Here is a 25572-nt window from a genome sequence, read left to right as displayed (position 1 = left end):
TGTGTATTTTTAATCCCAGGCCTCCGTCCCCGCAGGAAGCCTTTGGTAGGTCGTCATTGTAAGTTAGAATTTGATCTTAACTGACTTGCCTAGTTAAATAAAGGTTGAATAAATAGAATAAAATAAAAATTGTGGAGTAACTATAATATTGTTGATCCATCCTCAGAGATGGAGAAGAGGTAGTCATTCAAATATCATGTTAAACGCTATTATTGTACAGAGTCCATGCAACTTGTGACTTTTTAAGCACATTTTTACTCCTGAACCTATTTAAGCTTGCCATAACAAAGAGGTTGAATACTTATTGACTCAAGACATTTCAGGTTTTCAGTTAAAACATAATTCCACTTTGACATCATGGGGTATTGTTTCTAGGCCAGTTACAAAATATCTATATTTAATCCATTCAGGCTGTAACGCAAGTCTCCCTCAACAAATTATATTTAAAAACAAGTTTTATTAGATATAATTACTGGGAATAAATATAGTGTCATAACACATTGTACACAGAGACATCTAGAGCAGGGAACTTTAACCTTTTCATGCCTTTTCATATTCTAGGCCAAGCCACACTACTGTGCCAGCCTGGTTACACATCCATTGTAGTTGCTAAACTGCTGGAAAGGACCATGTGAAAGCCAGCTCCGTACGGTTAGGGTTAGCACAACAGTGTGAAAAGTGTATGAGTATGCTTAGTTCCTGAAAGTCAATATCAATACCATTTCCACTGACTTCAAATGTTACTGTCAATTATAAAGCACAGACATGTTTTGCAGGAAGTCTGCCAACGTTTGGCCTTTTATTGGACAATGTAACAAAGGTAGATCAGACAACACAAATCAACAGAATCAACATCCAAAGTGACAAACGCACCAAGAGGTTTTCATAAAGTGCTGACCAAGAAAACAGACAAAGTAACTTAGACATGAAAACCACATAGAAAAGTAAAAATATGATCAATGAAAAGACTCAGATGACAAAACAAATTAAAATCTACCTCACGATAACTTCCGCCTCTGGAAAATGATTAATGGCTTTGCTTGTCCCTTAGTTGCCATCGCCTCTACGATTTCAAAGGGCGTGTAACAGGCATATTATCAGTAGTAATTCATTTGAGATTTGACCATGTAATAAAAAAAATACAAAATAAAATTTAAAAAAAACTCGGTCCGAGCGCTTGTACTTTGTGCAATTTTCATTTGTAAAAATATATTAAAACCCTAGTTTCTAGTACATTCTAACACCACTCAGCAACAGTCAGTTCTAAAGGCACACAGAAACATTCCAACAGTGCTTAATTTGACCTCTAAAATGGAAAACACCCCATCATCATCATCAGTCTGTGACAAAGTAAAACAAATGTCTATATTCAATCAAACCTCCATCAATGAAAAGCTTATCCACACCGAGGACAAACATTCAGTCCAGTTATATTTCCTGTCAAAAAGTTGGTTACAATAACCTGCTTTGTAATGAATAATTAACATTTTCAAAGTGTACTGCCTTAGTTAGCTCTGCTTTGCACAGAAATGACCCTTTCTGAAAAGAAAATGCCAATGTTTAAAAAGTATAACTTTTATATGCAGAGAAAAATATGTATCAGATGGACAAAGATGGAGCCCTCTGTAGAGAACCTCAAGACCTACGAATAGATGTTAGAAAGCTTTCATAAACACTCAAAATGATAGAAAAAGGATAAGAAAACAAAAGGCTGTTGACGGGATGTTGGTTTACAACGTTTCCATTGAGTGTTTCGGTGTTAGGCTTAAGACTGAATTGAGCTGACCTCAGATAAAATCAGTATCACTCACTTCTCAACCCATTCAAAGACAGCATAAAAACTTACTTATTGTCAAATGCTATTGAAGCATGAGCTTTTGACAACAGGACAATTAAATGAGACAAAGTAAGTAACATTTTAAAAAATCTGACCAACTGAGAAACAAATGTAAAAATGGGAGCGGTGCAAATGGCGTTTTGAAAGTTAAACACTAGCTTGTGTGTTGACAGTTGCTGCATCTATACCCGGTTGGGTATATATTTGTGTGGACATTGGTGTTCTGCTGAATCCTGGTTGGGGACTTATTCAGACAAATACCGTGATGGAAGCACTAATGTTCAGTAGGACAGTACAGTCCTTCCCCGTCACATTACTATGTCCCCCAACTACGTCTCACGTCTTCTGATGCCTTCTGCCGTTCATTTCAAAATAAGGGTCCTCGCTTTTGTTCTTGAGTTGGGTCTTCTTTGTGAGAGCAGTGTTCTTTTGGGAAGGGAGGGCTTTGATGTTGGGGCTGGTATTTTGGGGGGCCGTTTTGGTGGGCAGCGGTTTGAGAGAGGGGGTGATGGCAGAGGGCGCTTGCCTCCGTACTGCCCTCTGGGCAGTTGGTACCGTTCTCTGGTTGGTCTTGCCAACAGCGGTAGAGCCACTAGGGACCACATGTAACCGCCCAGTGGTGCCGCCACGTAGAGGCACAACCACTTTGGGGACGGCCCTGGTTTGGGCCTGGCTTTTGGCTGTGGTGTCTTTGCTCTTGGGGAGCGAGATGGTGGATTTGGGCAGGGCTGTTGTGGCAGTCCTGGGGGTAGGGGTTAGTGTCCTGGTGGGTTGGGCCGTTGCCGGCCTGGGTGTTTGCACAGTCACACGGGGGGTTGGACGGACCCGTCTGGCAGCATCCGGACGAAGGCGCGAGGCCGGGGAGGCGGGTCGCCTCTGAGACAGGCGGCGTTGAGTGGCGCCGGTTGGGGGTCGGCCCTCTTTCTGGAAGGGGACCCTCGATGGGGCTGTGGCGGGGCGTGGCACTGTGATGGAGGTGTGGGTGGATGGAGTGGAGGAGGGTTTAGGAAATTTACAGGAGGGCTCGGGGCACACAGGGCTACGAGGCTGGGAGAGGGCGCCGCGAGGGGACGGCCTGAGCTTCAGCTTGGGGGCAGAAGGAGCCACAGCTGGGGAAGAAGAGGAATGGAGCAGTGGTGCCGTCTGCTGGCTCTTGTCACTGTGAATGGAAGGGCTTGGGCCCTGCTGCGAAGACAGGGTGGGCGACACAGCAGCCACCTTCTTGGGGATTGGCAAGGGCTTCTGATACTTGGTGGTGTCCCATCTTTTCCACAAGTTCATCAATGGTCCTCAGAATTGAGTGGAGGTGTTCAGTAAGTCGACTTTTTGTTCAGGTTCATCAAAGAAAACAGTTGGCTTCTTGGGGGAGGGAAGGGGCATCTGCAGGATCTTTTTGGGTGCTGCTGCTGCTTTCCTGGGCAGAGTAGGGGTCGAGACGGGGGTGCAGGTGGCTTTGGAGGCCGAACCAGAGGAAGACGAGGAGGAAGACGAGGGGATGAGGTTGACTGCAGCGAGAGGGTCCATGTCAGGTGGAGGGGCTGCTGCTGCAGAGCCGTGGACCAGTGGACCCTTCTGGTATGCCAGTATCTTCTGCTCCAGAGTGGTGAACTGGAGCACCCGGCCAGGGTCGTACTTGAGCAGGAAACCCCTTAGGGTGTCCCAGCCACCCCCCACACGCACCATCACATGCTTCCCATGCAGCATCTACCACAGTGAGAGAGAGGGAGAGACAGGGATAAATGTGAGACATTGCAGTTAGTCTCTTTAAAGGGTTAACATGGTTATTTTTTTACTTAACTATTCCTCGAGACCCGCATCTACACTCACTCCTACTACTACTTTACCACCCACTACTCACTCCTACTACCATCACTACTCACTCCTACTACTACTTTACCACCCACTACTCACTCCTACTACCACCAACTAATATCTACAGTGCTGCCAACTACTATCTACAGCCACCATCTATTTTCCAGCTGCTGTTTGATGGAAGTGTTAACGCTGTACCTTGGCCAATAAGGGTGTAATCCCTCCTGTAGGTCCAGTACTAATGAGATCCACTCTGCTTCCATAATGAGCTTAGGGAGTGATCTGCTGCTGTGTGGAAACGTGAGACAGACCTCTCCTCCTTCCTTTATCCTACACCGCTATTTTAAACACTTGGCACGGTTTTTTACTTTCCAGTTATATAAGCATTTTATCATCCTTAAATACCCAACAGCGGTACTAAGCTTACTTTTCCAAAATGTCTAAGTCTACAGGTATATAGCAGGTTGGTCTCAAGTCTACAGGAATATCTAGTCTATATAATAGGTTGGTCTCAAGTCTACAGGACTATCCAGTCTATAGTATGTGAAGGTATAAAAGGACCAGACAAGTACTGACCATAGAATTAAGTCATGTGTAGTAATGTAATTTATACGGTGCTGACGCAGCCAAACGTGTGCCAGGCACCGAGACTGTGTCACTATACAGTGTGTGCCGCTCACCCGGATGAAGAGGGTCTTGTCTCCCAGCCTGTAACGGCCCTCTGACAGGTATTCAATAGATACTCTCTGGGAGCAGTTACACGGAGGCTCGTCCGTCAGATGTTGCTCCTGTAACACAGAGGGAGAATTAACATGGGCCTATAGAGTCCTGGCTAAGGAAGCAAGAACATGAGAAAGAAATGTTCTAAAACATTGAGAAACCCTGTTTCATTAACCCATCGTCTAAGGATAAAGCAGAGTTGCTAACAGGAAAACTCAATGAACCGATGAACTCAACTGAACCAATTTTAAGTTGCAAAGACTTGAAAGGCTATAGAACAGCATTCAGTAGCAGCCTCTGAATACTGTAGTTTAAGAGGACCGCTTTGGAAAACACACTAATCAAAGGCTAAGTGTCATGCAGCTTAGGCTGTGGACACAGGAAGCGTTCTGATGTCCGTTGATGTTGTGACTGCGCTGCATTGGTGCCACAGGCTACAGAGTCACATGACCCCGGATGGATGGAGCATCACAAGGACCATAATGACTCATACAGCCCTGAGCAGCGAGGCAACTAGAGCCACTGCTGCCGCCATTTTGGATCTGATGAACTGGGTCACCAACTAACCAACTAACTGGGTCACCAACTATTTTAATTGAACAAGAGATGAGACGAAAGTGGAGTAGAGTCCCTATTTAGTCAGTACAAATTTGACAATAGCAGTTTTAACTCCTGGAGTGACTTACCCCAGGCTGGTAGAGGCCCCCATGCTGGCAGCACACCGTGAAGGTTTTGACTGCAGGAGCAGGCTCTGTCGTCTTCAGCAGGGTCTCCTCCAGTTCAATCTCCTTCTCCAGTTTCACCAGCACCGGAGGCTCCACCCCATACCTATGGAGAAAAACAGATCAGTTCAGTGCTCTTAAAGGACTGTTAGGAATGGAAAAAATGATGCCACACACATTCATTTTTGCTGCATTGTCCATCTTTCTACCCCAACATACCACATTGCATAACTACAGGATCAGTGAAAGGTCAAAACAAAACGTGGTGGTCATATTCTAGAATGATCTCATCTTACATTTGTCACAGTGCAACACCTACAGCACACATAGTGCCAGTCAAAAGTTTGGACACACCTACACATTCAAGGGTTGTAATGTATCAAACAACACCAAGGGCAACATAGTAATGTATTAATCAACTCCTAGGTAATTAACTCCCAAGGATAATGTAGTAATGTTACAAGAGTGGTGGAGTGGAATGGATTGGACCCTACCTCAACTGTACAACCATGGTTCTACTCCACTGATTACACAAGACTGAATGGGTTTTGGTTTGATTGATATACCTGTGATACCTGTCACAGTGCAACACCTACAGCACATACAGTGCCAGTCAAAAGTTTGGACACACCTACACATTCAAGGGATTTTCTTTATTTTTTACATTGTAGAATAATAGTGAAGACATCAAAACGATCAAATAACACATGGAATCACTGTAGGCGTGTCCAAACTTTTGACTGGTACTGTACATCATCCATCAACCAAGGGAAACTTACTTGGAGACGATGCGACCGATCTCTAGCAGACACAGACACACCTGCCGGGGATCCTTGTGCAGAACTGCGAGACAGAGAAAATACATACTGTAGAGAGACGACATGGTTGTATAGTATAGCAGCAGTGTCACAAACCCATTACTTATAATGAGAAGGTGTCCACATAGAGAACTTATGTTAATTGCTCTCTATGGTGGATCCTATTATGTCATTAAGGAGGATGGCTTAAACAAAAGCCAGAAAATGGCTTGCAGTGGAGGCATCTGCTCCGTTCAGTCATTAAAGGCTTACAACTCAGCCCATGTTCCTTTGAACCGATTAAGCTAAGAAGCCATTAATCAACTCCAAGGGTAATGTTGTAACGTATCAAACACGAAGGGCAACGTAGTAATGTATTAATCAACTCCTAGGTAATTAACTCCAAGGATAATGTAGTAATGTTACATGAGTGGTGGGATGGAATGGAGTTGGACCCTACCTCAACTGTACAACCATGGTTCTGCTCCACTGATTACACAAGACTGAATGGGTTTTGGTTTGATTGATACCTGTGGACATTCGCGCTACAATGCTAAGCTAACTAGAGGCTGCCGAGACAAAATAACCCAAATATGCACTTCAAAACTATCTGGAGCGATTGCCGTTTGTGATTAGCTCCTACTTACTGTGCCTACTGGTCAGTACAGCCTCCCCACCAAACTAAAACACGTACCTAGGCCCTCCGATTCAAACAGGTACGTCTCCTCCACGCCTATGTGGCGACACCAGCCCAGGAAGTTGGCAGTGTTGTCACGGGCGAAAAAGGACCCTGGAGAGGCATTGCACTTACATGCCACCTTCTTCATGGGAAACAACTGCAGGGAAAGGCATTCAAAAAGTATAACAAATGAACCACACATGCATTGGCATCACAGTTGACATATGACCATTCTTGGTTAGGTAATATTTTCAAATAGACAGAAAAACAAATCATTTCAGAACCAAACACACCAACTCTTTTCAGATGGGAAACAGACCACCAACTCAAACTACCCTATCCTTACCACTCTCCCCACTCCCCTACTTTTCCTTAATATCCTGTTCCCACCGCCATTCCTCTCATCACAGCTCACCTTGCCCATATCCGAGGCCCTGCTCTGAGAGATCCTGCTCTGCAGAGCTCCAATTAACCGACACAGCTTCACCCCGTTGTTCAGCTCCGCCATGAAGCTCTCCGCTCTCACCTCCTCTCCTGTGTATCAGAGACAGAGAGGAAAATATTAGCATGAGTATGTTAGTGTGCGTTGTTGGGAGTGAGGGGTGAATGACAGGGCAAGACATTTAAGGCCAAATTATTAACAAAAAAGGAAGAATTCTAGGCTGCACATCCAACAAACTTCCATTGCCAGGTTCAGAGTACAAATAATGCCACACGAACAAGACAACGACACACTTTTTGAATTATTTTCCCCCATGACCCTCCTGGTCTTACCCAGCATCCCGGTGAGCCAGATGGCCAGGTCCTCTTGCATGGGTACCAGTGTGGCTTCGTGGCGCACGGCCAGCCACTGGTCATACTGGAAGACATCGGCTAAGCCCGGCCCATGGCGCAGCGTCAATGGGCTGCGTGGACTCTGCAGGGGCGTGTCAAACTTCTCTCCGAACCACATCTGCAGGGGGGGGGGGGATATAGAAAAAACACATTGAGTGACAAACTACCACCAGCTGGTGTCGTTACTATGGGAAGACGGCAGAAAAAGGTTTTGGGGGCTGACAATTAAATCTTCCGAGCATATCGCTTACATTCATCCGTCATTCAACCCTTCCATTATATTACAAGTGGTGTCAGCCTGGCAAAGGAAATGTGTCACATTTTCAGAATGGATTCCAGCACTGTAGTGATTGTATCCAAATGCTCGTAGACTAAAGGAGCTGCACGGATCACTGGAAGTGGGTTTAGACACGGCTGGCAGTGGGATAGACCAGGGGAGAAATCCGAAATCCTTCACTCACACAGGCTACTAGAACTCAGCCCCTGGCACAGACTGTGCTTTTGTCAGGGCAAGAATAACATGATTGAAGGATATCAATTTTCAAACATGTTGATATTCATCAGTATACAATTTCGACATTTGGACAAAAAAAACAATCCAGCTACACTAATTAGATTGAAGTGTAAATAGACGGAGGAAAGGTTGCCTTGGAGATTGAGCAGCATTTTGAAGAAGAATAGAAATAGGATATTGTCGAGACAACCAAGTACTCTGAGGCTGCCTACTAGATGTCTGCGGTGACATTCCACTCGCAGTGAGGGAAAGGAAATCAGCTGAGGGGAGGAGAATGCCTGGAGGCTGGAACAAGCCTTGTATCCTACAGTCACATCAGATCAACCTCCAATCATACACACAGCTGACAGTATATCCGCTATCGCTTCCTCTCTCCCACACCCTCATTGGTATATCATGATTGAGACTCTCCCTGGGTTTAGCCTCACAGAAAGGCCTCGTTTGTTCTTTGGGAGTTTTTCCATGACCCCATTTGAATGACTCCCAAACTTCAGTGGGGAAGAGAATGGGGGTGAGTCAAGTTATCACTGCTGGAGATATCAGATGTCACAGAAAACATCCCAGACTGACGAGAGTATGAGAGAGGAAGAAAATATGAGAGAGAAGGAGGGTATGAGAGAGAAAGAGAACGAGAGCAAGTAGGTGTGAGATCGAAAGAGTGAGCGTAAATGGCCCTGCTCAGTAGAAAGTATTTCAAATTCTGTCTGGTTCTCAAAAAGAGATACATTTAATTAATACAGAAATAAGAAGAAAACTCCTCCTCCCCAACCCCCTCTCCCTTACATAACTGTGTTCTAAGGATAAAGTGCCTGGCTGGTGCTCTGGGCAAGGCAACCCCACAACATATGTTGTTTTCCGTCTTACCCGTACCAAATATAGCTAATTAGAGAAAAGACGACGAGGAGGGGAGTGTTTGAGTTGCATAAACATGTGGAGATTACCACCATACCATTGGGGATTACCCGTTGTGACATCTCCAGCGTCACCTGACTGGATGCAGGTTTCACAGAAATTAAAGTTTTAGTAGCCCTCACGTGGGCTTATTGTAGTTAGACATCAATTCAACTGATCCTTTATGGTAGTACTTGTGCAGTAGAATACCTACCACCTTTCTTGTGTCCAAATAAAATTGCTAAATGGTTTTGGGTACTGTGAAAACTTTAGACTCCTCCCAAGTACATGTTTAGTTTTCAGAATAAGGGTGTAGGGGTAGCCTGTGTACAGGCAAGTAGACTAATTGTGGAAACAAATACCGCCTATTCCTGGTAAATCTAGCACATAACAGAGGAAGATTGTAGAAGTTTTAACCATTGGACATTAAAGCTCCCTCTTAATGGAACATAGTTAGGAAAGGGATTTAAAAACAGCAAATCTACATTCCTAATGAAGCCACCAAATAGCCATTCAGGATGATGTGGATCGCATATATGTACACATACTAGGCCTCTTGATTGCATGTTGGTGTGATCACAAGACAGACACCAAGCCAATGAGTTTGAATACTTCTCAAATGCATCCTTTCACCCTTCCTTAACAGAATCACATGATTTGAGTGCGAAAAAACTAAGTTTCCACTATATTGCTTTCACTAATAATGTCACATCAGATTAGTGATGGTGAAAAAAATGTTTACAGTTACATATCGCAATATTTATTTGCGCTGTACCTGCGCCATAACTCCAGTATTTTTCATCCTATATCTTGTTCTCCATCTTTTTTTAAATAGTGAGCCAACATGTTTTCAGCACTTTTATTTCCCTGATCAACACTCATTTTCTCATGGCTCTCTTATCGTCCCTCTGCAGCAGACATAGGGTGAGCAATATGTTAGGAACAGCAAAGCATTATAAAATCATAGTATCCAATCGTAATACACATTGTATCGGCACCGACGTATCATGATAATATTGTATCATGAGGTCCCTACATCAGATCAGTGATAACGTCAAGGACGAGAGGAAGGAAGGATTCAAACAGGGCCAGAGTTACACCTGCTAGTCCTTTATGCTCCTCCTAGTTGTGAAATCTTCCCATGGTTCTCGTTGACCTTTGACCTAGAGAGTAGAAACCCCCCACTGCCGTAACCAAGGTCTGAGTTTTAGTGAGGTCTGGACAGGGGGGAAAGATGAAGCTCATTTACTGCATTTCTATACCATTTAAAAACTACAAAATGCTATATGAAAAACAGCAAAAAAGAACCCTAGCCATAATCACATTCCCTTCAGTCCATCTACAAACACATAGCCTATTACCTATACAATTAGCTGCTAAACATTAACCAAGCACCGTGATTAAAAACTACAATTTATTACGTTACAGAGGGATCTGTTTGCAGCAAAAGTATTTTATTAACAAAAAGTAAACAAATGAGTTTGCTTTACAGAACTTCTATTTCAGACCATTTTCTGCAATTGTACACATTTTTCCACAGGGCGGGAATTTTTTTAAAGCACATTTTCTACAATTCTACCATGTTAATATAATATCTGAGTGAGAGTGACTAACAAAATAAATGGGTGCCCCCTGGAGGTCAGGGCCCCTGGGCATGTGCCCTGTCAGTAATTCAGCCATGATTACTACAAGTTTAGTTAGCTGGCTAAATTAACTCATTTACCAATCAAAACATTTTTACTGACTATCAGTGAGTAACATAACTGGAAAACTGCTTATGTACATCCATCCAAGTTTCAAAATTGCACTTAGTGTATTCCACTATCCTAACTCAACAGTAAATTGAGATCCTCGACGACTGTGTGCCCCCCAAACAATAAATCAAATAGTTAAAAAAATATATATATATATTTAACAAAAAATGTACGAGATCCAGACCTCTGTGTCCTCATATGTAGTACGGCCCTGCTCACAGGGTCTTATTGGCCTCCTCAGATATCAGACGGCCTTGAGAGAAAACAGATTATGTTGCTGGAGATAAGACCAGTAAAAACAGTAAAGTGATTGGTGTCAGTCCGCCTCCTGAATAGACAAGCTAAACCAGGAAAGTGTTAAGAGATTTTGAATGACTTGTGAGGGGGTCCTAAACTGACGGGGAAAAATACATTAAAAAATACATTTAAAAAAATCACAATTTTGCTTTGCCATTGTATCCAAGGCATTTTGCTTACACCTGACTGCTACTCCTATCCTTTAAATATGTAAACACAGCAGGGATAGGGACCACGGTATGAGAAGAGGTCTTTGGACTGGGCCTTTGGGGGAAACAGAGTTACCCCTTCTGAACAAAAAATTCCCAAAATCCTTGTATGTGCATAATAAGTCATTTTCTTACCTGTATGCCAGCCTGCACTGCCATCACTGCAATCCGAGGAGATTCACCTTTTCATCCTGAAACAGACATGAGGCTATTAAGTATAAAATATCTAGAAAACAGCATTGGAACATGGGCCACAGCACTGAGGGTATCAAATCACCATTCTTATAGGAAATAGGGTTGAGTTTGCTGCCTCCTTGATCTTGCTTTGTGATTCTATACCAATTATGACAACACATTCAAGCATTCACATTCGATACGTGGCTCACGCATCATCATGTCCTATCCACCACGTGCTAACAAAAACAACACTTCCAGAAAATCTGAAACATCTGCAGCTGACACACATGGTGAGGATGATACAGTCCACAGGGCTGAGAAACATCTGGCAGTAGCAACCATCTCTGTAGATTTTGTCACTTAATAGTAGAGCTTCTCATCTAGGTAAGAACACTTTTCAAACACACTCAACTAAAGGGCTGTTTAGCATGTAGTCTGGAAAGTTCAAGAATGGGATGGGACAACACTGATTCAGCATCAGTCCATGCTATCAATTACACCTTCCAGCCTTAACAGCTTCTACCCCCAAGCCATAAAACTGCTGAACAATTAATCAAATGGCCACCGGACTATTTACATTGACCCCCCCTCAATTTGTTTTGTACATTGCTGCTACTCGCTGTTCATCATCTATGCATAGTCACTTCACCCCTACCTACATGTACAAATTATCTCAACTAACTTGTACTCCCGCACACTAACTAGGTACCCCTTATATATAGCCTCGATATTGTGTTACTTTTTACTGTAGTTTATTTGGTAAATATTTTCTTGTTGAACTGCACTGTTTGTTAAGGCCTTGTAAGTAAGCATTTCACGGGAAGGTTTACACTTGTTGCATTTGGCGCATGTGACAAATACAGTTTGATTTGATTGAAAAGGACATGAGTCAAGGACCATGTGCCAAGTAAATGACATGATATAGGTTAGTGACAAACGAATGAAACTATCTAGATTAGGTTTAAAGCGCTGTGCTTTACCTTAAGAGATTATGACTCAAAGATTGACATGTTTTTTTTTAATGACTAAGCACACATACATACATCTCAAGGTATTGGAGTGGCCATCACAAAGCCCTGACCTCAATTCTATAGACACTTTCTGGGCAAAACTGAAAGTGCATGAGAGAAAGGAAGCCTACAAACCTGACTCAGTTACACCAGCTCTGTCAGGAGGAATGGGCCAGAATTCACCCAACTTAGTGTGGGAAGCTTGTGGAAGGCTACCCAAAACATTTGACCCAAGTTGAACAATTTAAAGGCAATGCTACCAAATACTAATTGAGTGTAGAGGTCGACCGATGATTTTTCAACGTCGATACCGAATATTGGAGGACCAAAAAAGCCGATACTGATTAATCTGACAATTTTTACTTATTTATTTGTAATAATGACAATTACAACAATACTGAACACTTATTTTAACTCAATAAAATCTATTTAGCCTCAAGTAAATAATGAAACATGTTCAATTTGGTTTAAATAATGCAAAAACAAAGTGTTGGAAAAGAAAGTAAAAGTGCAATATGTGCCATGTAAGAAAGCTAACGTTTCAGTTCCTTGCTCAGAACATAACATATAAAAGCTGGTGGTTCCTTTTAACATGAGTCTTCAATATTCCCAGGTAAGAACTTTTAGGTTGTAGTTATTACAGGAATTTCCCTCTATACCATTTGTATTTCATTAACCTTTCACTATTGGATGTTCTTATTGGCACTTTAGTGTTGCCAGTGTAACAGTATAGCTTCCATCCCTCTCCTCGCTCCTCCCTGGGCTCGAACCAGCAACACAACAGCCACCATCGAAGCAACGTTACCCATGCAGAGCAATGCAATGCTTGACGCACAACAAAGAGCTGCTGGCAAAACGCACAAAAGTGCTATTTGAATTAATGTTTACGCGCCTGCTTCTGCCTACCACTGCTCAGTCAGATGCTTAGATACTTGTATGCTCAGTCAGATTATATGCAACGCAGGACACACTAGATAATATCTAGTAATATCAACCATGTGTAGTTAACTAGTGATTATGATTGATTGTTTTTTATAAGATAAGTTTAATGCTAGCTAGCAACTTACCATGGCTTACTGCATTCACGTAACATGCAGTCTCCTTGTGGAGTGCAATGAGAGAGAGGCAGGTCGTTATTGCGTTGGACTAGTTAACTGTAAGGTTGCAAGATTGGATCCCCCGAGCTGACAAGGTGAAAATCTGTAGTTCTGCCCCTGAACAAGGCAGTTAACCCACCGTTCCTAGGCCATCATTGAAAATAAGAATGTGTTCTTAAACTGACATGCCTAGTTAAATAAAGGTATATAAAAAAAAATCTAAAATCAGCAAATTGGCGCCCCCAAAAAAAACTATTTCCGATTGTTGGCCCTAATTAATCGGCCATTTCGATTAATCGGTCAACCTCTAATTGAGTGTATGTAAACTTCTGACCCACTGGGAATGTGATGAAATAAATAAAAGCTGAAATAAATAATTATCTATTATTCTGACATGCCACATTCTTAAAATAAAGTGGTGATCCTAACTGACCTAAGACATTTTTACTAGGATTGAATGTCAGGCATTGTAAAAAACTGAGTTTAAATGTATTTGGCTAAGGTGAATGTAATCTTCTGACTTCAACTGTGTGTGTGTGTGTGTGTGTGTGTGTGTATATCACACACACAACTATATACAATTCAGAATGTAAAGCACTCCCTCTTCCTCCCAGGATGTAGGGGATTACCCAGACCCATCCCCTTTGCCCAAAGGATGTGTGTGTGAGAACGAGAGAGCGAGAGACAATAATGAGCTATAATAGCCTCTGACACTTTAGTCAACAAGAAAACACAGCCCCCCCCCCATACACACCCCAAAATTGCTCCCTTTCTCCCTCAGCAATCCACCCAAATCCCCTTCCCAGTCTGTTCTATAGGATAGAGACTGAGAATGTAAACTTCTCTACTGGGCTGAGCTCCAGTACTCAAACGTCACCATAGACCCGAGTGGCAGGCAGCACAAACTAAAACCCTAGCACTATGACCGCATTTCAATGTCATAGATAGGGTTGCAGAACTTTCAATAAATTCCCTGGTTTCCCCCGAAATCCCAGATGGGGGATTCGCCGAATCCGGAGGGAAGAAGCAGAAAATCCAGAATCCTCCACCAGGATATCTGGAAAACCAGGGAATTTATTGAAAGTTCCCAGAATTTTGCAACCCTAATCATAGATCCACATTTCAGCTACTTAATACACTGTTGTCATTTCAAAGACAGCTCTTTACGTGCACAAAAAAAAAGTGCATTCAGTTACTCTGACACAGCGTGAGAGAAATCAATCCATGTCTCATCTGTGATGCGTTGCTCTCAGCAGAGAACAGGATGACAGCAGTGCAGACAAGCAGAATTACCTTAGGACAGGAGGAAGACAGTAGTCATGTACGAAAAGAGCTGCGTAGAACTCCCAGAAAGTCGGAAAAACCCGTCTCCACCCTGCTTCTGACCGGAAAGCAGAAAGCGCAGCACAAAACATGCAGGCTCCTACTGGCTGGTTCCAGACTTCAGAGTGTGTAATGTCGACAGCCAGAGAGAGAATGACAGAGGGAGGAGAGAATGGAGGGAGGAGGGAGAACATTCACTAATGAAGTGGCTCTGCTCAGCGCTGCGGAGGCCCCCCACTCCTGCCACAGCCAGTCCTCCTCTCACAAAGCACCCATTGTTACACACCACACCCCCCTCCAGCCACCCCACACGTCCATCATCCCAACTCTGCAGCCTGCCCTGGGAGCTCCCTGCGAGGAGCTAGTGGAAATGGAGGGCTAGGGGGCAGGGGAACCAGCCACTTCCTCATCCCATCCTCCTTCCCCAAGCCCCACTCCAAAAAACATGATCGCAAGGGGAAAGTTTGGTGTGGGGAAGACTGAAGACGAAAGGGCAAGGGCCAGGGTTCAAATTGCACATTGTGACTGTCCCAAAGTTTGCATTGTCTAATGCTTATGCGGGTGCCCAGGCCAGTGCACATGTCCTGATTTGCTAAAAGGTGACAAGTACTGCCATAGTTGGAACCCTGGCAAGACTTGCTCCTGGAGCAGATCAGTAGGTCTAAACTACTGGACAGTAGACAAACAAAGAGGGGGAGAAAGAGAGAACGGGGTGACTTTCAATTTGAGTAGGGAGGCGTATGGGGCTGACAGCCGAGGACAAAGGGAGCACTAGTCTCTAGAATGTGCTGCATCTGGGGCCCCAATGCGCGAGCTGAGAGAATGCCTCCCCGTGGGGACCAAAAGGGCAGCATGTGCGTCCACACCACCACCAAAAGTCAATGCGAGGGAGGGAGCGAGAAATGAAAAGAGAGCCGTTCAAAAACAGAATGTGTTTTATACTGCTGGGTTGGCTGAAGTGAATGTGCGAGTGTCTGAGGAAAGGGCAAGGCTCGACACTTGACAAGGGCCGCTGCCTCGCACATTCGACAGTGGTTGCTGAAACACTTGAACAATGCCTGTTCGCTCTTGGCAGCCCTGTTCAATCAAAACTGGTCTTCCAACAATGACCTTTGGGTCCAGCATGCATGTTTGAATGAATATGCATTTGAGCTAGTTTTTGCTTCATAATGTAAACCTTGTTAGGTACATTATTATACATGGGCACATTGTTGGGTAAATTAGATGTCTTTATCTTCTTTGGAAAAGGACCAGTAAGTAAGCATTTCACTGTTAGTCGACGACGCATGTGAAATAACATTTTATTTGATGTTGATTCATGTGTTTTGCTTCTGATAGAACCGGGATGTAAAATTACAAATCAAAAACCTGACAGCTCTTTAAATGAATTGAAATGGTGAGTCTCCCTTTGTGAGTGAGTAAATGGGAAGGTTTAATGAAGTAGAGGGACATGAGCCAAGCCTCTCTGTAGTCCTGAAGATAAACATACACAGATGGATGAGGGATCAGTAATCATTTAAGAGGATCAGGGGCTATTCCAGACATGGACGATCCACCCTCACCGATCACAATACTACAGACAGCACGTGGCACATGGATGGAGCTGCAGTCGGAGTACATCATGTGTTTGATGTGCATTCACAGTGGATTGTAAAGTGTGTGCGAATTAGTGAGTTAGGGGGGTGATATGCGTATTTACCAATAGCATGGAGCAGCTGCACGAGTCTAACATAAGAGTGTAAAGGGGCTGTAAGCCAGCACATGGGGCAATAACCTTTTTCATTTTAACCCTGCTCTCCTGCCAAACGGGGTCTGCTCCACTCTCCCCAGAGACTACCGACTTCTTTTTAATTTAACTTCTCCCGCTGAGCCCTTTGTGTCTCAACTTAATTGGCCTGTCAGTTGAAGGTTTCATTCGGTGCCTCTCCATCAGAAATGGACCTTGTATCCATTATGGGAGTAGGTGCATTCAGGCAGGATTAGGCCTAAGTGTAGCGTACATCATTTAGGCTCAAACCCATATCCTTCAATTAAGAGTTGTCCTGAAGATGACGGGTCGCCAGGAAAGCCCCTCATCGGCTTTTAGGTGTGAACTGAGGAGACACCTGCCAATCCCACTTCATCCTGGTTTGATTAGTCTATTACTACAGCATGCACTTTGAGGCTGCTGGGAAGTTTGTCTTTAAAAAAAAAAAAAATTGAGATAGTCGCACTTCTAGTAGGGAGTAAAAATGTGTGGATTTATTGAAGTCCGAAATTGAGGCAACCAAATTAAAGTTGTCAAAGGGAGCCAGCATTGAGTTAGATCTCCTATAGGGTGATTGTGCCCGTTAAGCTGCGGAAGGACTGGCAGCTTTCCCATTCATCGGGGGGAGTTCGCTCGCTGATTAACATAGGCTAGCTAGGCCACTGAATAGCAAGTCAACGCAGATGACATCATCCCTTCAGAAAACAATATCCCAACTGAAGTAGCTAAGAATGTCCCGAAGACTGCCAAGAGCACTGATCTAACCTGACAGTTTCATAAATGTTGACATTTGCTTTAAATACATTTTCCAGAATGAATAGGGCTCCATGGCCATACTGACAAAGTCCCCATCAGGAAGGCCTTCTTTGATTGCCGAGGAGAGGGTTGTGATCTGATCATTGCAGTGATGGCAACAACTGCAGAAGCTGCTGTATTTAAAAATGGGTCAGTTGTAAGGACAAGGCAGTTAATGACCTCATCTGAAACTGTGACTGGATGATGTCAACAGAATTAAAAAAGGGGTTTGACTTAAAGAGGGTGTTGAGGAAATGTTCTGTGTGTATTAGGGTATGCTGAAATGCTCTTATGACAGGAACATACATATTTTTTTGGTTATCTTAAAAGGTATACAAGACTAGTTGTACCTTTCAAATTGTACGACTTGTGTTCTCCATTGTGCTAAAACTCAAAAAATAAAATTGGAACACAATGCAAGACCAAATATGGGCCTAAGACGTGTAGGCTAATTTGTAACCGGCTTTATCAAAGTGGTCAGATAAGCTGCTAGACGTCCGAGGCCCTGAAGAAGACCCTCACAGATGGTCAGGTAAGGAGGGTTACTTGCCTGTATGATAATCCCAGGGGTAGAGGGGAGTGGGACTGGGTAAACCTTTCACCTTAACATGAAAAAAGCTCAGCCCTCAATAAAAACAAAAGCTACCATAGACCCTGTTGTCATTAACTAATGACCTCCAAACACCCTTTCAGCATCCTCCTCTCATCCTGTTCATTGTTTTGAAACTGGACTCATCATCAACTGTCGTAGAGGAGTCCAAAGACCTCTAGAATTAAACTGTATATATTCACAGGACGCCTAAAAGATAAACTCCTCTCACTCTGTCAATTAATCGATGTTCATTGATTCAGGTCAGCGAGGTAATTTCAGTAAGGCCCTACCTATAGAAGTAAGTCAACTCTTGTAATAGAAGACTCCAGGAAAATACGACACTCAAATCATGTCTGTTTTTATATCAGAACTGAGAAATTTAATATTGAATGAGGTCATTAGCCATGAGGGTTCGGCAGGTAGAGAGTGAGACAATGGAGACGTTCGCTGTTAACCAGACAGGCTACAGCCCAGCTGAAACCTGGCCAAAGGAGAAGACATTTAAGCCAACAGAGAAACATTTGTGCTGGGGAGACTATGAAATATTCAAATCCTTGGTGAATGCATCCTTTGAATGTGTACTTTGAGAACCAGTAGCCTAGCATGCCATATGTTTGGCAGAAAGAGAAGAACTTCTGCTGAACAAAGTGAGCTTAAATGACTGCCCTAAGGCAACACGCCAAAGTTACCACACCAACCAACCTATCCTGGAAATGAAAAAATTAAATTATCATGAATGTATGCATCACTGTGGGCACACTGCCTGCCCTCCAGGACATCTACAGCACCCGGTGTCACATGAAGGCCAAGAAAATCATCAAGGACCTCAGCCACCAGAGTCACGGCCTGTTCAACACGCTACCATCTACAAGACGGAAAGTACTGGTGCACCAAAGCTGGGACCGAGAAAATGAAAAACAGCTTCTAACTCCAGGCCATCAGACTTTTAAATAGCCATCACTAGCTGGCCTCCGCCCAATACCCTGCCTTGAACCTTAGTCACTTACTAGCCGGCTGCCCTATGTACATAGTTATTGAACACGGGTCACTTTATTAATGTTTACATACCATTTTACCCACTTCATAAAGTTGAAGTCTGAAGTTTACATACACTTAGGTTGGAGTCATTAAAACTCATTTTTCAACCACTCCACAAATTTCTTGTTAACAAACTATAGTTTTGCCAAGTCAGTTAGGACATCTACATTGTGTATGACGCGTACATTTTCCAACAATTGTTTACAGACAAATTATTTCACTTAATCACCATTCCAGTGGGTCAGAAGTTCACATACACAAAGTTGACCAGAAAATGTCACCATGGCTTTAGAAGCTTCTAATAGGCTAATTGACATAATTTGAGTCAATTGGATGTGTACCTGTGGATGTATTTCAAGGCCTACCTTCAAACTCAGTGCCTCTTTGCTTGACATCTTGGGAACATCAAAAGAAAATCAGCCAAGACCTCAAACAAATTGTAGACCTCCACAAGTATGGTTCATCCTTGGGAGAAACGTCCAAATGCCTGAAGGTACCACGTTCATCTGTACAAACAATAGTACGCAAGTATAAACACCATGAGACCATGCAGACGTCATACCGGTCAGGAAGGAGACATGTACTTTGGTGTGAAAAGTGCAAATCAATCCCAGAACAACAGCAAAGGACCTTGTGAAGATGCTGGAGGAAACCGGTACAAAAGTATCTATATCCACAGTAAAACGAGTCCTATTGTCGACATAACCTGAAAGGCCGCTCAGAAAGGAAGAAGTCACTGCTCCAAAACAGCCATAAAAAAAGCCAGACTACGGTTTGCAACAGCACATGGGGACAAAGATCGTACTTTTTGGAAAAATGTCCTCTGGTCTGATGAAACAAAAATATAACTGTTTGGCCATAATGACCATCATTATGTTTGGAGGAAACAGGGGGATGCTTGCAAGCTGAAGAACACCATCCCAAACGTGAAGCACGGGGGTGGCAGCATCATGTTGTGGGGGTGCTTTGCTGCAGGAGGGACTGGTGTACTTCACAAAATAGATGGCATCATGAGGATGGAAAATGATGTGGATATATTGAAGCAACATCAAGACATCAGTCAGGAAGTTAAAGCTTGGTCGCAAATAGGTCTTCCAAATGGACAATGACCCCAAGCATATTTTCAAAGTTGTGGAAAAATGGCTTAAGAACAAAGTCAAGGTATTGGAGTGGCCATCACAAAGCCCTGACCTCAATCCTATAAAAAGTTTGTGGGCAGAACTGAAAAAGCGTGTGTGAACAAGGAGGCCTACAAACCTGACTCAGTTACACCAGCTGTCAGGAGGAATGGGCCAAAATTCACCCAACTTATTGTGGGAAGCTTGTGGAAGGCTACCCGAAACATTTGACCAAAGTTAAACAATTTAAAAGGCAATGCTACCAAATACTAATTGAGTGCATGTAAACTTCTGACCCACTGGGAATGTGATGAAATAAATAATTCTCTACTATTATTCTGACATTTCACATTCTTAAAATAAAGTGGTGATCCTAACTGACCTAAAACAGGGAATTTTTACTAGGATTAAATGTCAGGAACTGTGAAAAACTGAGTTTAAATGTATTTGGCTAAGGTGTATGTAAACTTCCAACTTGAACTGTATGTATATACTCTATTGTAGTCAAGGCTCATCCTATAAGTAACTTTCCTATAACACATTTTCTATTCATATACTGTCCAAATAGTATACCAAACATTAGTAACACCTTTCCTAATATTGAGTTGCGCCCCCCCACCCAAAGGACACAACTGTGGGAAGTATTGGAGTCAACATCGGCCAGCATCCCTGTGGAACACTTTCGACACCTTGTAGAGTCCATACCCAGACAAATTGAGGCTGTTCTGGGGGCAAAAGGGGTGGTGCAACTCAATATTAATGTTTGGTATACTCAGTGCATATATTCCAGACTGAAATTGCACGTACTGATATTTCTTAATTGACGTGTGTATTGTTAGGTATTATTGCACCGTTGGAGCTAGAAACATCAGCATTTTGCTGCACCTGCAAAATGTGTATGTGACCAATACAATTTGATTGTATTTCTTCAGTCACTTCTCCCTCTCCTGTAACCATTCCTCTGCCACTCTCCCACTGGTCCCAGTCTGGCCATTAGTCAACAGTACCCTAAATAAATGAGGAGAAAACCAAGAGGTCTTCATGATCTTCATTGCGTCCAGGGCAGATAGCAGCACATATGGGCTCACGTGGGGGTTTAACCCATTAAGCTGTTCATATCTTATATGTGGCAGTGTTTTTTTGGTTTGGCCTCCTTCTGGAGACTCCACTTCCCCAAAATGTGAGGCATAATGCCAGAGATCAGCCAGATGGTGATTACGGGGTAGAGGGGCAGAATCAGGGCTGTTTTGGGGGCGCACTCCTTACGCATGCATGCGTCTGGATCCAGTCCAGAGCTCAAGTATGACCCTATGCCTAATTTTTATTATTTCTGCACAGTTGCAGTTGCCTGACAAAAGCAGCACAAAGGGAAAAAATAACACTCTTTGTGTGGTAGGCCTACATATGAGAAATACCTATGAAAAATATTTGTTTTCACATTACAGCTCAATTCAGATACAGAAATGTGTATGTTAAAGAAACAATAAGCAGGTCTACTTGAGTTTCTAAAACGGGTATAGTATTTTGGATCCCTTTGTTGTTGGTGAAATGGTCTTCCTCTGGGGTAGCAGCACACACTTAAGCAAAGGGAAGCACCTGCACAACTTTGCTATTACGGTATTCCTCTAGCAGAAAACCAGGAACAGGAGATTTAAATGGACATAAAATCAGTCTGTAGTCAAACATGTTCTATCCATCTCAAGTTGTAACGGTATAGCCTAACATTATGTAGCCTGAAAGTAAGCCATAAAATCAAGGGTATCTCCTTTCCAGAGAAAGGCTGGATGGTTGCCAGAAGATACGGACCCAGGGCTCGAAGCCTTGGGTCTGGACACCACCCTCTGCAACTGGATCCTGGACTTCCTACCGGGTAGACCACAGGCTATGAGGATTGGCAACACCTCCACCCTGACTCTTAACACAAGAGCCCCCCCCCCCAGGGGTGTGTCCTCAGTCCTCTGCTGTACTCCCTCTTCACCCACAACTGCATGGTTGCACAACACCAACGCCATCAAGTTTGCTGACGACACCACGGTTATAGGGCTGATAACCAACAACGAGTCAGCCAATAGGGAGGAGGTCAGTGAACTGGCATTGTGGCGTCATGATAACAACATCCCCCTCAATGTCAGCAAAACAAAGGAGTTGATTGTGGACTTCAGGACACAAAGGGGGGTGGGGGGGCATGCCTAGATCCACATCAACAGGACTGCAGTAGAGAGAGTCCTGAGTTAAGTTCCTTGGCGTGCATATCACTGAGGACTAGTCATGGACCAACACCACCACCACCCTTCTCAAGAGGGCACAACAGTGTCTCTACTTCCTAAAGGTGTCCACATGATTCCCAGCTGAAACAGTTCAGTAGAATTTGTGCATATATTATGATGAAATTGTGGCATTTTCCCCCTGTTTTGTACTTCGGTGAGTGTTTTTTCAGCAGTTCGGGCACACATTTTTTCTGGAGGTAAGCCAAAGTTCTGAGCCGAAGTCTACTTCCCTTCGTCAGTGATTTGTTAACAGTAGGGACTCTTCAATAAAGTATTTTTTTGTCATTCAACGAGAGATGACTTGTTTTCATGCACATTTTATCTGTTGAAAAATACTGACGAACACATGCTGACGAACACAATGATACATCGAACTGAAGCATGCTGATGAACACGAGGATACATCGAGCAGATAGAAATACCGCTGAAAACTGCCCTTTTCATCCTCGTGCTAGCTACCATTAGTCACAGCAGCCATTTTTAAATGACAGTGTCAGCCTATCAGATCCTTTGTTGTTCAACATCATGTGCCATTCCATAATGGCTGCAGTGGCTACTGGTAGCTAGCATGAGCACAAAATGGGAAGTTTTCTGGGAACACAAGTAGTATTTTAATCTTATTGATGGAGCATGTGGATAAAGGTCAAATTTGGAGTACAGTGGCATATCCCATTCCTGCATTGAGGCACGTTTTCAAACTCATATCTCACACCGGCTCAACTGTGTCAATGTAGCCAGGACATAAAAATGTATCAAAAAGTCACACTATATACAAGCTCCCAGTAATATATTGGGTAAACCACCAACGTTTCAGCATCACTGTGCCTTCTTCAGGGTCATGAATGTAGCCAGGACAAACATATTTTCATGATTTCACTAATATCATCAAAATCAATAAATCATAGCATGGTTTTGGGCTTATTCAGTAGTTTTTACCTGATAAAGTCGAATGATGTCAAAACTACCATTTCTATTCATAAAAACAGTGGTCACAAGCTAGTTGATTGTGATCTTTAAGGCATTCCTAGTCGATCGCCAAACATTTCTGTAGAAAAGCTAACGTTAATAAAGGCACACTGGCTTGCGATGCTTTTTTTTTTTCTTCCGCCGAGTTGCACTGTTGGCGGTAGGTGCACAGGGTCGGTGTTTCTATTTTCAACCATTTCATTTGTCTGAAAGACTAACTCTGCCTATCCTGCGGACCAGGAGATCTGTGACTACATCGAGTGAGCAGAATGTGCTGACCAATCCGATAGATCAATTCACTGTGCCTACTACAGCTTCCATGACACTGGGCACAAAAAAAGTTTGATACTAGCCTACGTGAGACTTCATAACTTTTAAACCCATGACCAGAGAGAGAGACTGTCAAAGAACAAAGCAAAGATCTGCTGTTTATATGAGTTTTATTCAACACTATTACAAAAAGCACTCTACTTCCACTCGCACTGCAGCTGCAATGAATGAGTAGCCAAGTGTATCGATAGCCCTGCATTTCTATTATTATTAGTAGCTCGTTGTGTCTATTTGAATATCGAGTATTTAACTTTCTCTGGTCATAGGAACAATTTGTGCCTGAGGCAGATGTGGTGCGACTCAAGTTTTTCCATCAGGTGGAAGCCTGTCCCCTCTCTCTGATCAGTCTCACTGGAGGAAGGAGAGAGCAGGGACTGTGAGCAGTGGACCCCTCTGCTGTTCTCACCCTACCTCCGCTGAGACTAATGCTGTCTTTGAAACAACTGGGAACCCGGAAAACTCTTGACTTTTGAGGGTTCAAGACAACTGGCAATTCTGAAAAAAAAAGAGATCCCACTGGGGGAAATCGTTTTTGAACGGCCATCCAACTCGGAAACTCAGACATCTTTACAGAGCTCCGACCTGAAGTTCACTGACTTCATGATTTGACCTTTGAGGCCAGACTTTTATGGAAGGAGCGCGCAATTTATTTTCTAGCCACCATAGCCTGAAAATGACAGCTATGTTCTAAGTCCTCCTATGGACTGGCACTTATGACAAACACCGGTACTAAACCAAAGATAATAATCTGTTTTAAGGAATAGATTTTGTGACTTCTTGATTTATTTAATTTAACTAGGCATGTCAGTTAAGAACAAATTCTTATTTACAACGACGGCTTACCCCGGTCAAACCCTAACCCGGTCGACGCCCTAAGGGACCAATCACAGCCAGTTATACAGCCTGGAATCGAACCAGGGTCTGTTGTGACGCCTCTAGTGCTGAGATGCAGTGCCTTAGATCGCTGCGCCGCTCTGGAGCCCTATAAACTGTGTGCACAGTTGTTATAGTCATCATAAACGGATTACTATAAACTTTAATACTAACATCACCAATCTGAGATAAAAAGGATGGGTATTTCCTGTCATTCGTGTGGTCAATTTTTTTTGTGTATTATGTTGTAACACATTATGTCCACCATGAGTAAATTTGAGTAATATAACATAATTCAACGTCAAAGTAATTCAACACTAATATATTATCATACTACTTTAACCATGGAGTTTAAAAATGCCCGTAAACGCAATTTAACCAGGCACTCTAGACTAGAGCGTCCATAGGGTCTGTGCAGCAGGATGAATGTTTGACTACCATACTTAATTAATGTAACCACGATTGTGTTCCGACCTCAGTACACACAAGGGTAAAAGGTAGTGTCGGTATCTTCTGGCAAGGTGGATGGTTGTCCAAGGCCAAGCATTTCTGTTCCTTGCAGTTTGTATCCATGGCAACATTTTCAAACACGCAGTCATTAGTAGGGCGTCTATAACCTGTGTGACATGATGATGCTCATTATGCACGTTCATACATGGACACGTCGGCAAATTTAGAGTTTTCGACTTCTTCGCTCATTTCGAAATGTGTGTTTTAAAATCCTTTACCAGGGTTTTTCCAGATGTGTACGCCTAATTGTACATTAAATGTAAAACAAGTTCAGTAATCTAAGCAGGCTACCATATTACACGCCTTTTATTAAAACCATGAGACAAAATCTAGTCTATTGTGTAGACTATAATAGGGTTTACGAACTTAGCAACTACATGAAAGTCTTCCACTCGAGAGAAGAGATCAGCCACGGGGCACTTGTTGCTTCCTCGTGGGTTGAGAGAGGAAAGGACAGATTCGTTCACGCCACGGAAACAATAGTCTAGTGTTAACTCACCAGCAGCATATACATTACCTGTTCCGTCTCTCGTATAGTTTTCTTTGAAAGTTCCCAAAAGGTTGAGTTCTCTGTCATTAGTTGTCAGTTAACCCTCTCTCCAAACGTGCATGCACTGTTCGAAACAACCAACCAGAGCACAGCCGAAGCTCTTCATGGAAAAG

At 43.2% G+C, this 25572-nt stretch overlaps 1 protein-coding gene across 1 annotated transcript; it reads right to left on the bottom strand.

Annotated features, from left to right (window-relative positions):
* Positions 1 to 768: 768 nt before the first annotated feature.
* LOC115132970 (GAS2-like protein 3) lies at positions 769 to 25572 on the bottom strand. The gene is made up of 10 exons (XM_065021536.1): positions 25427 to 25572; positions 11202 to 11257; positions 7342 to 7519; positions 6983 to 7101; positions 6583 to 6724; positions 5871 to 5934; positions 5056 to 5197; positions 4330 to 4437; positions 3188 to 3541; positions 769 to 3085 (listed from the first exon to the last, which is right to left on the bottom strand). Exons 2-10 carry the CDS (start codon positions 11223 to 11225, stop codon positions 2174 to 2176), a joined length of 2043 nt encoding a protein of 680 aa, XP_064877608.1. The 5' UTR covers positions 11226 to 11257; positions 25427 to 25572; the 3' UTR covers positions 769 to 2173.

The sequence above is a fragment of the Oncorhynchus nerka genome, linkage group LG8 (genome assembly GCF_034236695.1).
Source record: "Oncorhynchus nerka isolate Pitt River linkage group LG8, Oner_Uvic_2.0, whole genome shotgun sequence".
Classification (NCBI taxonomy): Eukaryota; Metazoa; Chordata; class Actinopteri; order Salmoniformes; family Salmonidae; genus Oncorhynchus; species Oncorhynchus nerka.
This window is presented reverse-complemented; position numbering and strand designations above follow the sequence as displayed.

Bases quoted from the DNA above. Each gene is read 5' to 3' on its own strand.
- LOC115132970 (XM_065021536.1), bottom strand. From the start codon at position 11,225: ATGGCAGTGCAGGCTGGCATACAG. The intron at 5,198-5,870 runs GTAAGTTTCCCT...TTTTCTCCATAG, and splicing joins ATCGGTCGCATCGTCTCCAA to GTATGGGGTGGAGCCTCCGG. The intron at 3,542-4,329 runs GTGAGCGGCACA...TCACTGTGGTAG, and splicing joins ACAAGACCCTCTTCATCCGG to ATGCTGCATGGGAAGCATGT.